The 17,856-nt window shown below is 38.1% G+C and overlaps 2 protein-coding genes across 2 annotated transcripts; one reads left to right on the plus strand and one right to left on the minus strand.

Annotated features, from left to right (window-relative positions):
* Positions 1-1,819: 1,819 nt before the first annotated feature.
* Positions 1,820-2,379, minus strand: CBG25870 (the record flags this gene model as incomplete). The annotated part of the gene is made up of 2 exons (XM_045243866.1): positions 1,820-1,900; positions 2,221-2,379. 2 exons carry the CDS (start codon positions 2,377-2,379, stop codon positions 1,820-1,822), a joined length of 240 nt encoding a protein of 79 aa, XP_045099388.1.
* Positions 2,380-9,884: 7,505 nt separating this feature from the next.
* CBG13281 lies at positions 9,885-16,019 on the plus strand (the record flags this gene model as incomplete). The annotated part of the gene is made up of 9 exons (XM_002641368.1): positions 9,885-10,106; positions 10,930-11,052; positions 11,271-11,544; positions 11,684-11,820; positions 13,418-13,598; positions 14,148-14,659; positions 14,740-15,039; positions 15,306-15,841; positions 15,893-16,019. 9 exons carry the CDS (start codon positions 9,885-9,887, stop codon positions 16,017-16,019), a joined length of 2,412 nt encoding a protein of 803 aa, XP_002641414.1.
* Positions 16,020-17,856: the final 1,837 nt, after the last annotated feature.

The raw sequence follows: 17,856 nt of genomic DNA on the forward strand, positions 1-17,856 counted from the left end.
TTTGGGAGGCGGTCTAATTAGTGAGAAAATGAACTGGAGAGAGCATTAAAAATTGAATCGAGGGCAAATAGAAAATGAAGAAACGAAGTGAGAATTTTCGAACATGTGTACTATTAGAAAAAGGTTGAGGTCTACAGTATGCACATGTCCTTTTTTGAAGTGCAAGCGAGTTTGTTCTGATGCATCAGTTTTTGAATTTTGTCTCTGAAAAAAAAGTATTCTGGTACCAAAAAATTGAAACTGTGTAATAGAAAAGCCGGTGGCCGTCGCCGAAGGTCCCACAACGACAACTACCGTAACCTAATATATTTCAGTTTTCAGGATTTTCATCTCCATTTTCTTTTTATTTTATACTTAGGTTACTGTAGTTGTCGTTGTGGGACCTTCGGCCACCTGCATTCCTCTTCCAGAGCTCCAATTTTTTTATCAGAATAATACGAATTTTTGACTCAAATTATATCTTAAGACACCCCATACCGTAATCCTATCCCTAACCTCAATTATACAAATTTCAAAGCTATTTTTTTTGTTCAAAATCGAAAGTTTTATTATTCTTTTCAAAGAATTTCAACACATTCCTCGTCCCGCTGGCCTATATTTTCTTTGCCTTATGTTTTTTTTTCATTCTGTCGCCGTCACGCCGACAACATGGTTAGACAGTATTTTGACGAGTTTGTCACTTCTGCGCCAGATCAAAAATCTTAAGAGAAAAAAAAAGAGAGTGAGAGACATTTTTTTGAATAGTCAATTTGATCTTTTTTCCAATCTCTCCTAATTTATCATCCTGCCAATCTTTTTTGGAACGCCAATGAAAGTATTACTGTCTTATGGATTCCTCAAAATCCTCGAAATCCCATTCTCTCTGTCACTCTAACTTTTTCGAAATTCCATGTCACCTCATGTCAAAAATTCCACCGACCTGGTGAGTTTTTTACTCTCAAAAAAAAAAAACCATTATAAATGATGAGAAGGACCTTCAAATTGGTTTTGACGATGCCAATTTCATTTCACGGAATTCCATCCATCAAGGACGACGATGCCTTTCGCCTTAAAATTTGTGTCCGGTTGTCCTCAAAATGGTCTATTTGTTCTACTTTCAAAATCCGAGAATTTTCGGATTTCTAATTACATATCATACCTCGAGTTTTCAAGTTTTTTTTTGAAAATATCGTAAAATCTGTAATAGCAGCTCCCCCACGCTATCATGCTGGAGCTCAATTATATCGGTTCCTGTGAAAGATATCAAAATTTTGGCATCGAATAAAATATCGCTGATATTATGATAAACAATTTATCAGTTGACAACTTTTTGTTATCCCTCACAAAAACCGTGATAAATTGGTTTGATGTTAAAAGTTAGGCGCCTTTTCTATTACAGATTTTATGGAAGTTTTCGAAATTCAAGATTCTGAAATTTTTATAGTTTTTGATAGTTGATTCTATTTAAATTTTTTAGAGGCTCCAAATCTTTTTCTGTGCAATCTCAATTCGTTTTAAATTTAGGATTTCTTAAAGTTCTTAATTTTTTACGATAATTCTCGGAGTTATAAGTACCGTATTTCCTTTAATATAAGTCCAGAAGAACCGCTAACTTTGAGCTCAATAATCTCTATTCCTGTGAAAGATATCAACAAGTTCTCAACTGATAAATTGTTTATCATTATATCGAAAGCAGTTTACTAGTTGACTTGTTTTTAATATCTTTCACAGGAACCGAGATGCATGGGGTCAAAGTTGACGGTTTGGGTGGCACAAAATTTTTATTAACACCCAAAAAATCTGTCTGATCTCTCAGCTTCTCCAAAAAAATTTTCGTCAGCTACCGTAACCTTGGAAACTTTTTTCCCCGATTTTTCACAATCGTCCATCTAGATATATAATTAAATTTATTCGGCCGTTCCTCCGTATGAAAAAAAGAAGACCTTCGCTTTTCCAATTTCAATTCAACAGCAGAGGGACGCTGTCTGTTTTTTTTTCGTTCGTCCGTCCGCAAACCGTTTGAAATGATGCCCTTGTGTGCCCGGCGGTGCCCCTTCTTCCTCGCAGCGCACAGTTGAAAAAAAAAGCGAATTTTTGACGGCCCCTTTCGATGTGTGTCTGCGTCTCTTCGTCTTATATACTGTCTCGAATTTTCATGAACATTTCGACAGTCTCTTTTCATTCTTTTTGACCACCAGAGAAGGCGCGATTCGAATTGAGGTCATTATCAAGACGGACGGCCGTGCCAGTGTTTTTTGAAGAAAAAAAAGAGGTCTCTCGTATTTTTTGCGAAGATTTAAAAAAAAGTAGAAAAATGTTAGCCTCTTGATTCAAATTTTCAGAATATTGATTCAAAATGTTAAGCTCTTGATTCAAGATTTCAGAATCCTGATTCAACATTTTAGAATATTGATTCAAAATTGCAGAACTTTGAAGAAGACCCTGAATAATTAGATTCCAGCATACCAAGTCCCTCATCCCTTCTTTCAGATTTTCAAACATCGAATTTTCATTTTCTAATATTTCGAAAACAACTTTTTTTCTACCCCTTCCAATCGCCTCTATCTTTTTATTCTCAGATCGTAATCCAAGAATGTTAAATATATCTATGTCGTCATAACTGTAAACATGCCACGTCACCTCTCCCTCATTAAATTCATTTATAGCTTCTTCCCCTCTTCTTCCAGTCCACATCCAGTCTATTCATTCTCTCTGTAAAAATACAGTAATCCCCGTTTCTCCGTTTTTCCTGCATCTCTCTTTTCCTTTTTTCCTTTTCCCAATATAATAACAATAATAATAATATCACGTTTCGAACTAATAACGGTTGGGCGTTCGGAAAAAAAACGAAGCCGAATGGTCATATCCATTCATCCGATCGACATGAATTTCTTTGAAAAGTCAGAGAAAAAATGACGAGGAGGGGAAGGGAAGGAAAAGAGGGGAAAAAAGTTTTGACGCTTTGTCGTAATTTGAATACTGTAGAAAGTCGAAAAATCTTAGGATTCGGCTATAAATTTTAGAAACGACCAGCCTGTTTGCCGCGCCTCGGGCGCTTCAAACAGCTGGCTGGTGCGCCTTCAACGCAATTTAAATTATTAAATTCTAGGATTCCAGGATTCCATGATGTTAGGATTCCAAAATTTTAGAATTTTAGGAATTTGGACTTCTAGGATTCTAGGGGTTTGGGATTTTAAGAAACTAGTGTAGATTTTTGTTTCTAGGTTTCTAGGTTTCTGGGTCTTTAGGATCCTGGGATTTCAGGATTACATGATTCCAGAGTTTTAATATTTTAGGATTCTAGGTTTATAGGGTTTTGGGATCCTGGTATTCTGGGACTTCAGGATTCTGGGATTCTCAGATTTTAGAATTCCAGCTTTCTAAAGTTTTGAAATTCTAGGACTCTCGGATTCTAGGACTTTGAAATTTCCGGATTCTAGGATTTCAAGACTCTAGGATTCCAAGATGATGGAGCTTTGGAGGTTGAGAACTTCAGGTTTCCCGGATTCTAAGATTTAGGTCTATAGGAATCTAGAATTCTAGATTTTGCCATTTTTGGACTCCAGGATTCTAAGAACATGAAATCTAGAATTTTTGGACTTGGAAATTTTAGCATTCTAGGTTTTTAGCTTTTCAGGATTTTGGGATTCTAGGATTCTAGGATTCTAGGTTTTTAGGATTTTAGAATTCTAGAAATCTACAATTCTTAAAAGTTTCAGAAATTCAAGATTCCTGATTTTGAAGCCCATATTTTTAAAAAACCTAATGAAGCTAAAATTTTAGGTCCTCAAAACTATTCTTTTCCAATCATCCGATTTCCTTGTCTTCTTTCCGAAAAAATTCAAATTCAAGTATAAGAAATTTGTGGAACTATTCAGTTTTGTCGGATTTCGAACACATAATAGCTAACTGGTTCGATCTCTTCTTCCTCCTCCATTCATTTTTCTTTTCTTTCCTCTTTTCTAGATGTTCTCCAAAAGATATGTGGGTATTTTCTTTTTTTTCTTTCTTTTTCCTTCTGAATATAAATGTATGTGTTTTCGTTTTCAAATCGAAAAAATCCGTCGTTTTCCGAACATTTTCATCAGGATTTTGGCTTGTAGAAAGATCGTAAAGTTTTGCTGCCGAATGAATGAATATTCCAGTTTGTCACTTTTTCGAAAAAGTTAGGCTTTGTAATTTTCCACCACTTCCAGATTTTTTCTCAATTATTGTACTTTATTTTTTGAAGAAGTGTACCGTACCTGCTTTATGAGAAGCCCATCCAAACCGTCAACTTTGAGCTTAATTATCTCAGTTCCTGTGAAAGATTTCAAAAATGTGTCAACTGATAAAATGTATGTAATATTATGGCAAACAATTTATCAGTTGACAGCTTTTTCAAATCTTTGACAGGAACCGAGATAAATTAGCGCAAAGTTAAAAGTTAGTGAGGAGGCTTTGCGGCTTTAATTTCGAAAGAGTGTAGTTCAAAAAAGTTCACATAAAGTTGCATCATATTTTTTTCAAACAACAGAAAAACGGGAGCATCTCTTACCTATATTTTTCTTATGTGTATCTGCCCTCATTTCTACTGTCCACTCCCATTTGTATTTGCTCTTTGTCTGCGTCTCTTCGTCTTATACACTATTTCTCTCGTCTTTTCCGATCAACCTATTTGACGCGTAAAGGTCCGTACTTCCTCGTTTTTCCGCACAGCGAGAACTTTTTTTTGAGGAAAAAGAAAAAAAGGAGGAACGTAAATAATGGACAAACGGAAAAGAAGAAACTTTTTCACCAAAATATCAAAACCCAACAAAGTTTATGTGTGATTTATGGTTTTGTGCACTTTTTCAAGTACTGTAGGACTTTTTGGAATTCGTGAATTTTTGAAATTTGAAATTTTTATATTTTTGAAATGCCTTAATCTAAGACTCCTGGAATCCAAAAATTCATAAAGCCTCATGATTCTGATTTTTATTTCAAAAATTACCGTAAGCACTCCAACCGAATTTTCAATTTGAGCCGATTTATCTAAATTCCTGTGAATTATTTCAAAAAATGGTCAAATGACAAAAACATTTTGATATTATGATACACATTTTATCAGCTGACTACGTTTTGATATATTTCACAGGAACCGAGATATGTGAGCTGAAAGTTGGGAGAGAAGCAGAGAAATCAGACGTTTTCGTTTCTCTGCGTCTCCTCGGCCTTTTTGTGTCCTGATCTTTCTACCGGATATCTTCACATATTATGAATTTTAGAATCTTAAAATTTCAAAATTATATGAGCAAGGAAAGGGAGAAAAAAGTTTTCTTGAATTTCTCTAGTTTTTAGATATTGCATGTCTATATCCATCTCATTCGATTACACCTTTTTGATTTTTCTTCTCCCCATATTTCCTTTTTTTTTGAAAAATCCAGTCCGTTTTTAGACTATCTAATGCCTCTCCCAGGGTTTTGGAAATACTAATAACAGAAAAAATGGGGTAGTTCAAATGCAGCTGTTAATTTTATTGCCTTGCACTCTCTCACTCGGCGAAATTTCAAAATTCACCCCATTTTCTCTTTTTCAAAAGATCTAATTTGAGTCGTTTGGAATTCTTCTAGAAAATTCTTTTTCTCCTTCTTCCAACCAACAGACCCCATTTCATTCCCCCAAAAAAGAGCAAATTCTATTTTTTTATGGATCCTATAGGCCTCTCTCTCTCTCTCTTTTCTTCAAAATTTTGAAAATTTTCCTCCTCCTCCTCCTATTTTTTGACCAGCCAGCGAACCAAAAAAAGTTATGTCCCTTATTTTAGGCGGGTGGTCTGTATACCCAAAAAAAATAGGCAGAGAGAGAGAGGAAGAGAGAGAGAAAGGAAAATTTTGTTTCTCGCTTATTTTTAGCCTTTTTAGAAGCACGGGGGGCTTACTAAATCCGCCCACCCCGCTCCAGACCCAAAACTACCATTCTCAAAATTCGATTTTTGACGACTCGGCCCTCATTTTTTCCTGGTGCCTCTGAAGCCGTTTTTTGTTTGAAAAAAACTTTTTTTCTTGAAAAATTTTTAAGGGAGGAGGACCCCGGGCTTTTTTTTGTGTCCGGAGGGAAAATAATAGTGGCTCTTATTGTTTTCTTTTGGAAACAATTTTTCTTTTTTTCCAGAAATTTTTATTTTTTTTTGTTTCCGAAAAAACGTTTGGAAACTTACGGGTCTAGAATTCTTTTCGGTTTTTTCTTTGGAAATTTTGAATTTCGAAAAAACAGTCATTTTGATTTAAAACCCAGGGAGGGGTGTTCGGAATGGCCTTTTCGGAACTTTTCGAAGTTCCGAAAATTTCGCGTTTCAAGAATTCGGAATTTCGGAGTTTTCCGGTTTTGAAATTTTCACAATTTTTGAAGTTTTCGATTTTCGAAATTTCGGAATTACGGAACATAGGAATTCCAACCTCCGTTCAAAAGTTCGAAATCTAATTTTTCAGCTTTTGAAATCTGAAAATGTCTTCTCTGTAGCGTCATTTGTCCTCAAAGTCTTTATGGAATTTGAGAGGTTTCAAAATTCAAATCCTCTCTCTCTCTCTCAAAAATCTTTTATCCCTTCTTCGTCGAAATACCAACAAAAAATTTATGCTCAAAAAAAATTTTTTTTTCGTCGTCGTCGTCAATTTTTCCCCTTTCTGCTAAAAAATTCCAAAAATGTGGAAAGCAGGATTAGTGAAATTTTATATGTCAAAAAGCGACGGGCAAACAATTTTTTCGTTTTTTTTCTGGCTCCTGACACCGGGCAATTTTTTCGGCACCACGAAAAAAAAAATGTAACAGCTGCCCCCTTCTTCGACATCTCGGATTTATTATTATTTTTTGGATTGGAACCCATTTTTTGCTAAAACTTGAGAATATTGGCTTTTCGTTTCTCATATATTTCTTAATTTCTCGGGCGGGAGTTATTTTTCTTTCGAGAAAGAAAGCTACTAGAGGCATATTTTCCCAAAAAATTTTAATGATCATCCACAAAAGTTTTACGATCCCTCAATGTTGTGTTATCGCCAGATGATGAGTGAGGGATGATCATCATCACTGAAGACGAAAAAAAAGAAGACAATGATGATGGGAAAATTAGTTTTTTTTTTCATTTTGGTTTTGAGAAGAAATTGAGATGGGGAGGAGAAAAACAAAAAAAAAGTTCCGGTCCGTTTTTATTTTCGATTCAAAATTTTATTTCGAATTTCATCTGGAATTCACTAGTGGAATTTGAGCTACTACTGAGCAACACAACTTCTAGTTTTTTGTCTAACGATAAGAATTATAATGCCTTTTTTGTGTCTTGAGTTTCTATAAGGTTACTGTAGGTTTTCAAAATTTTAGGTATTACAATAGGATAATTTTTCAACTTGAGCTCGAAAATTTAACCAACCCAATTATAAGTTTCTAAAAGTTGGGAAACTTAAAAACCAAATTATGATTTTTCAATTTACTAATACCGTAAATTTTTAATTAAAGCCCACCCTTTATGGGCTCTCTGAGCTCAATTATCTCGGTACCTGTGAAAGATATCAAAACTTTGTCAACTGATGAAATGTTTGTGATGTTATTATAAACATTTTATTTTTCATATCTTTCAAAGGGACCGAGATAATTAAGCTCAATCTTGACAGCAAAATATGATTTTTCTTTTTTTTTTGTTTGAAAAATTCATCTTTCGACAAAGATAGGGTCAATTTTCTAAAATAAAAATATCGTAAAACTTGTATCATAAGGGATCTATTGTTCCAAGGTACCTCCGGAGGGTCTTCCTATTACAGGGACCCTTCAATTAGAGTTGGTATTTCTATTTTTCCGGTCATTTTTTCAAAAATAAAAAATCATTTAAAAATCGGTGAATACTCGTCCAAAATTTATTAAAGTCGTTCTAATTTCAAAGGGGCCCTTACATGGACCGTCCTATTATTCCAAGCTCCTCTCGGAGGGCCCTTCTATCAGAGGGGCCTTTCTAATACAGGTTTTACAGCTAACGCAATCGTTTTTCCCAGTCAATTCAAAATTCCTGATTTGAAGGCCTCTTTCTCTTTATTGATCTCAAAGCATTGTTTTGTTTTCGAATCGAATTAAACATATTATATTACAAAACTAGTCTCCCTCTCTCTCTATAAATGAAATGTCCATCCTCCCAAGCATATCCTCAAAAGATAAAGTGATTTCGGAAAATGGCGTTCGGGCATCCTTTCCTTTTTTCTGGACCTACAGGATAGAAAACATGAACGCAAAAAGGGCAATTAATTTCGAATCGCCGCTCCGACCATTCCTTTTTTTGCTTCTTCTTCTTCCTGTCCGTTCATTTCTCTCTTCTCCTGACTTCGTTCGCTTTTCCAACCAATTATAGGCGATCGTAAAAATACAGCTTTTGGAAAAGAAGAAGAAGCTGAGAGAGAGAGAGAGGAAGAGAGGATCACAACGTTTCTCCGCCCCAGCATATATTATATAATAACAGCCTCCCCCTTTTTAGTTCTTTTTCTTTTCTGGATACTATATATCGTTTTGTTCGGGGATGAGAAGAAGAAGCTTCATTCATTTTCAAAACCGTTTAGTTTTATTTTGTATAGTTTGTTTTTTACCGAATTTGCCTATTTTTCAAAAAAAAAACTCTTTTTTGGGTCTTCTGTAGATGAAACTGAGCGAGGGGGGCCATTTTTTGAATCTCGAAGAATTAGGATCTGGATTACTGTAAATTGAAAAAAAAAGCTTTCAGAGCCCTGAGCCCTAATCTTGCTCCACTAGGTTATGTAAACCCTGTAATAAAAGAGCCCACTAACTTTTAATTTGAGCCAATTTATCTCGGTTCCTTTGAAAGATATCGGAAAGTTGTCAACTGATAAATTGTTTATGATAATGTCAAAAATATTTTATCAGTTGACACATTTTTTACTTGCAAAGGAGCCAAGATAAATCAGATCAAGTTTGACAGTTGGGGGGGGGGGGGATCTTCTAATACAGGTTCACGGTATTCTCATGGAATTTGAGATTTCCTTTAAGTTATTTTTTCTGGGTTACCATGACAACCATCCGTCAAATTATATTCAACAGTTTGCTACTACAGTACCTTAGCTGTAAGCTGACTTTCTGTAACTATGGCAACGCTTTTTTTAGTTCTTTTTTTTGCCCAAAACCAATTTTCGTTTCGGTTTCAGCTAACACTAATTTGCCTTCTGAAAAAAGACCTCTCACTGTTTTAGTCTTATTTGTAGTGATGAATACAATAAACATTTATGATGTCCTCTCTCATTTTTCCCCTTCTCTTTTTGCTGCTTCTAAAAAAGAGAAGACGTTACCAGTTCTGACAATTTTTGTCTTCTTTATTTTCCACTCCTTCTATTCCATTTACATCAGATATACATACAGTAGTACGTATAAAATGTCTATGTGTATGTATGCATCTGTTTTGTATGTAATGTAAGAAAAAAGAGAAGCGCTCCTCGTTCCCCCCTCTCCGATATTTGTTAATTTACACATCTACAGAAGACCAGAGGCGGTGGAATATGCAAAATTCTTGTATTTTGAGAAAAGATGAATAACATAACAAGTCTTTTTTATATTTAATTTAACCAAATCAATTTTGATCTACTGATTTTCAGCGGTTCCTAATTACCAAAGTTCAATTTTTGGCAAGATTCCCATAGGCTATTCTCAGCCCAATTTTAATAACCCCTATTGATTTTTTCATTATCCCACCTGGTCTTGTTGCGCGGAAAATTTTTTTATGGTCCCCCTGTCCTTCTTCTTCTCTTCACATCCAAAAAGAGTCTGAATCAATAACCTTTTTTGTTTCAAATGCCTAAGCATTGCTCAGTTTTCTCCCCTCAATTTGTTGTTATTTCCTTCATAATTACTCAAATCCTCCCATCTTAATTTTGATAAAAGAAATTTCATTTTTTTACAGAAGAATGACATCGCTTCTTGGAGGACCATTCTCAGATGCTCTCCACACGGCTCTCGCCAGTCAACTCAACGTTTTATCACAGAAAACGTCGGATTCAGATGGACCAACGACGTTCAGCTCATCATCATCCGTTGATTCTCCACCCTATGATCCGATGTCGTTGATTGGAACAGCTGGAATGGTTGAACAGAATGGAGCAATTTTGGATATGTTCAAAGAAGGATTGGTCAGTTTTTTAGTCACTTCAGATTCTAAAACCTTCCGAACACCTCAATCATACCACAAAACCTAATAATAGAAGTGTCCCCACACTGTTAAGTTTGAGCTTCATTATCTCAATTCCTATGCAATATATCAAAATGTGTTAACTTTGAAAATCTATTTAATATTATGATAAAAAAATTTGACAACTTTTTTTTGACAACAGTTGACAACTTTTTCATATCTTAGACAGGAACCGAGAAAAATTGGCTCAAAGTTAAAAGCTAGAGGCTCTTCTATTACAGGGTTCACGAAATGTTTCGAATAATCTTGTTTCATTTGCTCCTTCCCATGTCCCGAGGTCCTATATAATTAATTAGATCAATACATTTTTAATGAGGTGTGATAATGGAAGAACTTCCAAGGTATGACATTTTCTAATACGAAATGTACTTTCAAATTGCCTTTCATCTTTTTTTTTTGAATTTTCTGGTTTGAAATCTAAATGCTCCATACCTGTAAACAAGGCCTGGCGAGCCTTTTGCGGGCCCTAATATTTTTGAACCAACTGAAGCATATACGCACTGAAAATTATACTATTTGGGAAACTGTATAAAGAAAAACTGTATCTTGTCTATGAACAAAGTGTTAAGCCATAAAATAACTGATCCGGCTCTTGCCTGTTTTTTCGGCCCGTTTCTTCTGTAACTTTGTTTTTAGCTAAGATACAGTTTTCCAATTAATACCATTTCGTAGCACTCGGACAAGCTCTATCTAATATATTTTAGTTGGTCGAATATGAAATTCTGAAAGTTTCAAACCACATTCTAAAATACCGAATATTTCAGTTCGCCGCACTTGTCAATCCACCACCCACCGACGTTGCTCACTCTGACACAGCCAGCTCAGAATCTCCAGAACCCGTCGCTCCGTCCGGAGAACACGAAGAGAATCAAAATGGAACAGAAGAGGTATCCCTTTTTTTAAACCAAAAAAAAATCGAACTGCTTCAAAAATGCAAATTTCCTCTTGATTTTTTTCCATCTATCTCTCCGCTTTTTTGGACAAAATGACTCATTTTTAAAATTGCATTTTTTGGGAGTTTTTTTTCGAAATTTTTGTTCTAGGAAATTTAATTTTATGTTCGCCCTCCTTTTTGAATAATTTCAGAAGCCAAAGTTTTTTCCAGAATCACTCTGCTGCTCTCTCACTTATTCAATCGTTTGGAACTCCAATCGGAAACTCAGAATCTGATTTTTCGGACGCCACAATCCGTGATTTAATGCCAGTCCTCGCTGCTGCTCAAGCTCCAAACGGAGGATCATCACCATACGGAGGATCCGGATCAAATGGACTTCATCTTGCAGCAGGATCCAATTCATCTCCATCCGCATGGGCAAGAAATGCGGGAAGAAAGAAGTCGCATCCAGTCTGGGACTTTTTCAAAGACCTCAAAGACTCGAGTAAGTAAGCGTGCTCCATTGCACACGACGCCATCTGGATGTCTTCTCGTCATGGCAACTCTCTTGGCTTCGCGCGGAACATGTGTTCTTTCTAGAATATTCTATTTGAATTTTAAATTTTAAATCTTAATTGTTCCAGCTGGCGCCGGTGGAGTGATCTGCCTGCATTGTACGTGGAGTGGAGACGATCGGAGTCCGAATAATTTAAGAACACACTTGAAAAAGTTTCACTCGGATGACGGGATTTTCAATAGATTCAGTGAGAAGTTAGCCAAGGTTAGTTTTTTTGGGATTATTGAAACGCGCGATTTTTGCTGAAGACACAGTTACTGTCCTTCAAAATAATGAGCAACCACGGAATAACCTCAAACGTTGAATTCGAAATTCAGAAGATCCGGACCAAAACCCTCAATTTAAGTTGACCGCCAAATGTGGAGTAAGATCCGGCGTAAAAACCCTCCGTACCTTTTCTTTCCGTCTTCTCATAAGTAGGATGATATTGGTACCTATCCAATTTCCGTCCTCTTTTTCTCCCCGAAATGCCCACCTTCAAAATGGCCTCCAAATCCCCCGCGTGATGAGGGAGAGACTGTACTCCGCCCCGACCCCCGTGAAGTACGCTCTCTTCTTTTTCGGAGACAGTCCGTCCGACCCAAAAATGGAAATAAATGGAAACGGAGCGAAGAAGAGAGAGAGACCATCTCCTCCTCCGCTCTGGCCACCCCCGTCCTCGCTCCACAACAGTCCGTCGCAACAGGATTTCACCTTTCGCCTTTATTAGCACAGGCACCCCCCCACCTACTCCCTCTTTTCTTTCTCCCTCTCGCTCCCCTCCCGAAAGTGAACGGTCAGCAGTTTCTCTCTCTCACTTGGGTTCGTTCTCTCCATCTTCATTCTTTGCTTTTCACATTCCCGACCTCATCCCTTCTTGCTTCCCGCCAGGAAAAACGAAACAACCTCCTCCTCCTCCTCCGGGGGAATCTGGACCCCACCAGCGCCGGCGACACCGTAGAGGAATTGTGGAGGAAAAAGGAAGCAAAGATGGGGAGAATGGGGCGGGGTCCTCGCCCCGGGCCCCCCCCCGCCGCGGGGGTTTTTTGGCCGGCCAAGTCCCTCCGAAAGTTCTCTGGATCCTCTCAACCATCGTATGATCTCTCCACCCAACCAACAAAACTCACTTCTTCGCCCCTCCGGTACTCTTCGTCGTCTTTTTTTTCTTCGCCCCCCGTCGAAAAGAGACCTCCCGTTTCCATTCCGAAAAAGATCGAGAAGACGGGGGGCGCGGCGGCCCCCTCTCCTCCATCGTTGTCCCCCTGTCATCATCATCATCATCATCGACATCTTCTTCTTCTTCTTTCGTCGTGTCTTCCTTCTTTTTTTCTTTTTTCTTATATTCTTCCCCTTCTCATTTTCTCATTTTCGTCCCATCCTCACATCCACCAACTGGATTTCTGGTCTTTTTTCCCACTTTCTAGCCTTTTCTAAGTCTAAGTTTGGCCAAGATCCGATTATTAGGATTAATTCTAGACACAGTTTTTCTGAAATATCGTCCCTAAGAGTCTGGTCCACCTCGTAATCTCAATTTAAAAAAGCTTAGAATTTCCTGAGTCCTCCCAATTTTGAAATTTTTCAGCTCAGGCACTCGACTATTTAGGATATGGCCATTTCTTTTTTTTTTGAAATTTAATACACTGGCTCCTTTGAACCCAAAGTTTTCAAAACTCAAAATTTTGGATTCCTCCAAACTGTACACTTTTTGTAGACCATTTATGTCTAAGGCAAGGACAAACATTTCCAAAAGATACGGGGGTCCTTTCTAGCGTAGGTTTTCCCCTCCGCATACACTAGACTTCCCCTATGTACACAACTACAGTACTCCGGGGCTCCGGCTCTCCGTGTTTCTCCCTCAACCGGACCACTTTTGAAGGGACCACCCAAAAAGCTTCCACTTCTTCTTCTTCATATATACTCCTCACTTTTCTTCCTTTTTGTCCATCTTTTAGTTTTTTTTTGCCCCGGTGTGCAAGAGTATTTGTGTAGAAAGTGGGGCGGCGGTATGTGTACGAGAAGTTTTCGAGTCTCGGGGAGCGCTCTCCACAAAAACGGGGCCCCCCTCCCGTGCCCCGTTTTTGACGCTCCCCTTCTTTTTCTCTTGTTTCTCTCTGACACTATTTTTCGTTTCCCGCACACCGGTCCCTCTCCTGTCTATTTTCTACACTTTTTCGGTCGTATGTGACGACTTTTTGTTATCGATTCGCCCCGTCGTCTCGGGGCTTTTTGCCCCGTCTCACGGGGGAAAATATTAGGGCGGGAGAAGGGAAGGGAAGAGTATGGAGGAAGAGACAGGAGAATAGGGGCGTGATGGCCACACTTCTCTTTTCCCCCGTGGCGCTCCCCCTCACTTTTGTGGTCTCATCGTCGTCCCCCCGACCAACCGGCTGCCTATACACTTACCTTCACTTCAACCATCCCCCAATTTGTGGAGGTTCCTGTTTCCCCTCATTCTTCTCATTTCGTCCTTGAATTCTTTTTGGTCCCTTCCCATTATTCTTCCTCCAACTCGTTCGTCTTACTGTAGTCCATACTGACCAACTGATCTCTAGATCATACCATGAGTCGCCGGAAGCAACAAGACAGTACACTAGTCATGGAACATCCTCACTCAAAGGATGATTCAGCCTTCTATGACTCTTCTATTGCCACTGATGGAGCTGAAATTGATGCATCCCAACTGATGGCTCTGCTAGAACAACATACTGCATCCAGTTCCTCTTCGTCAGTAACCGAGGCTCCTATGGTAGCTGCACTGCTCAAAAAAGAGACAATGGACAAAGAACTGTCTCCCCTAACGGCCGCGCGAGCCAATGAGATTTTGTTTGCCGCTGGAATGCGCCCACATAAGAAGACTTCTGAAATCTGGGAGCATTACAAATGTCTCAATGAGAAACAGAATGTGGAATGTATCTATTGTTGGAAAGTTCTGAAAAGAAACGACAGTAGTACAAAATCCATGTGGGGTCATATGAATGCATACCATCAGGATGTGCTAAGAGATGGAACCACTCGTAAGAAGATTAAAAGACCTGCTGGATCCGGATGTATGGATTTTGACGAGGTACATTCAGCGCGCAAAATATTCAAAAATGTAGAGAACCTCCTTTCGTTAGTCTTGATTTTAATTTTTTGTTTTTTCAGACTCCAACCCAGCCATACGTCAAGCGTGTTCGTGGAGGAGGTAACACATCAACTGGTTCGGTTCCACACGGACTTCCATCAATGGTCAAAATGGAGCAAAAACCAATTATCGATTCAATGGCTTTCTTCCAACAACTTCAGCAAACTGGCACACTCTCCGATGCTGACTTTTCCTCATTTGCCAACGGATCCTCTCTGAACTTCCTGGACTCTCTACCAAAATCATCAGAAGTTATCAACATTAACAGTGGTTTTGTGAAAAAGGAAGAGCTAGAAGACGATACCGAAAATCATGTCGAGGTAAGAGGGACAATATCAACGTTATCAGTAGAACGAGAGAGGGGACACGTCAGTCTGCGAGAGCTCTTTCGGGCAAAAGAATTTGACAGGTTGTGGGCGCTGCGAGCAGCGTTTTGAGGGGAGTATATGTATGATAAGGGGACCCTGAAAATGATAAAGAATCTAGGGAGAGAAAAGAGAACAAACGATCATAAAGCCTCGAAATTTTTGGGGAAGAAGTTAACTAACATGTTTTATGACTTCCGACAAATTGAAATTCATTCCAGGCTGCCTCTTCTTCAAGTACCGATGAACCAGTCAAATCAGAGTCTCCGGATACTTATGGATCACCAAACACTTCCACAAATGAAGATAACCAGCTAGCTGATTTTGTGAGGAGTCTATCGAATACCAATCCAGTGATGTTCGCAATGCTCAACGCTGCCGGAGCTGGAAACTCCACACCACCGCAGTCATTTCCGAGTGTTTCTACTCAATCTTCTAAACCACCAACAACAGCGTCCACTGCTACTTCAGTAACAGTAAATACAGCCACCAGATCTGCATCTCCAACCACCACCCACGACACTTCAAATGGGTCTTTGTCGCCATCAAAGTTGGAAAAAGATCCATCATCGTTTTCGCTGAGTGAAGGGCACTGTGCAGCTCAATTGATGTCAATGGCTCTGGATTTGGAAATGACAATGTCCTACCACAAAAGACGATTGGACATTGAGCTCTGTTTTGAGAGCAATAAGACTGTCGATGGAAAACAAGGAGTCAGAAAAGTCATTTGCTTAACGGATCTTGGAAAGGAAATTAGGTAAGATTGTCCCCTGAAAGAAGGCTGATTTTAAATGTTTTTGTTTTTCAGAATCACGGAAAGAATAAACGGAGCCGTCAAAGACACAGAACTCTGGGTGAAGACAGATTTTAATCAATTCCATTGGGCGATACGTGGAAAATGCCAGAAGTGTTTCAACAAGGCCAGCCAACCTTGATTCCTCCACTACTGATCCTTAGGAACTCTTCTTTTTTCAAAAATCATGCTTTATCAGTTTTCATTCATTCCGTTTTTTTTTGAAATTAGTATTTAAACTATGTTCTGTTATATTTAATATTAATCAAAAACTCATCAAATTCATTTTTCCAATCCCCCCAAACCAGCGCTGGTCGTCACTTGTACACACACTAACTGTCTCTCTTTAATATATTTTCTTTGACATCTTTTTTGTGCCTCTCATTTATAATATAACAAGTAGTGATTTTCAAAAGTTTTAATTTTGGGAAAAATATTCAGAAAGTGTTAATATTTCTGTTATATTTGTTGAAAAAACACGTTGCTCCCAAAAACTTAACGGTCCATCTTTTGGGAGATTCATAAGATTCACATGGCTCACAAAATTTTTTGAAATTCACTACTTGTTATATTTTTAATATTCCTTATCAAGTGTACGGTACACTTCTTTCTTTTTCTATCAATCTTCATCATCAACGCCTTCTTTTCTCTTCTCATTTCGTCGAAGGGACCACCATTCTCATATCTCAAATCGCCTTCTAGAAAAATGAATAAATAAAGAATTAAATTATTATTAAATTAATCGAACCTTTAAATTCACATCTAGAAAATATCAGAATCATTGAAGGTACAAGAACACTTCAAAAGGGGCAATCAGTTTTTGTCCATACAAATCACGCTGAGCAAGTAACTGTGTTTCTAATGATTATCCATTATGTGTACTTTCTAAACAAAAAATCTGACGCCCACAGCGAATTTTCTTGAACGAGAACTGAATGCGCTTGTACGGGAAACTTTTGAATATCTCAATTAAGCTCTTTGGTCTCGCCGCGGAAGCTTAAAAATGAACTGTTCGGTCGCTGCTCAGCGGATCCTGCATTCCATCGAATAAAGCGCGGGAAAAGTTATTATTGAAACGTTCCGGAAGAAAACACCGTGGGCGCCGCTCGTGTCGAGGCTCCGCCCACAAATGGAAGCATCTCTGGAATCTGCATCTTACCGAAATTTTTCCGTTGTTTGCGGGATTGGCACATACCAGGAAAAATCTGAATTTCTGGGGATTAAAATTGTCGAAAAGTAGGAAAATAAACGAAAAAAGATCCCGAAAAACATATTTCAGCACTCTTCTGGAATCAAAGGCCCAAAATAAAATTGGATGCTCAAAAAAATCGGAGGCCTGTAATTTTCCAAATTTTGAAGTACATAATCCGTTCGAATAAGCTAGTGAAAATTGTTTCAGACTATCATATCAAAAGAATAATTTCAGTATTTAGGCATAGTCTCAGCGAATAAGTCTATTAGATAAAACATCTGAAATAAATGTTTCAGTTCGCATGACTTCTAGACATGCTTCGGCTTTTGATGTCTTGCAGAAAACTCAAACTGAATCAATTTTTTGACTCACATACCCACATTTGAAAGAATTAATTGCCGACAGGACTGTTTTATCCGGAAAGTAGTTTTCTAACTGATTGTCGTTATAATCCAGGACCCCATATTCTTTTTTCGGGCCCTTCTTTCCCGGTTCCCCTTAAAGACCTTGGGACTCCTAAACTGAAAAAGAGCCATCTTATTTACGAATACAAATGTTTAAATAGTTCCGCCGTCATTTCCATCATCGTAAGATCACTTTCTAGCATGTGGATGCTGCCACTCACCTCCACTGATCCATTTTGGCATAGTTTCGATCAGAAAAATCAGCATTATAAGATGACCAAGATGCTCTCATGATCGGAATCCGATTGAGAACGTGTTGGGGAAATATGTACCGTCTTAATAATAAGTACAACATCGTGGGGTGCTCAGCAATGAAGTTGTGG

The sequence above is a fragment of the Caenorhabditis briggsae genome (assembly GCF_000004555.2).
Source record: "Caenorhabditis briggsae complete genome, chrIII, whole genome shotgun sequence".
Classification (NCBI taxonomy): Eukaryota; Metazoa; Nematoda; class Chromadorea; order Rhabditida; family Rhabditidae; genus Caenorhabditis; species Caenorhabditis briggsae.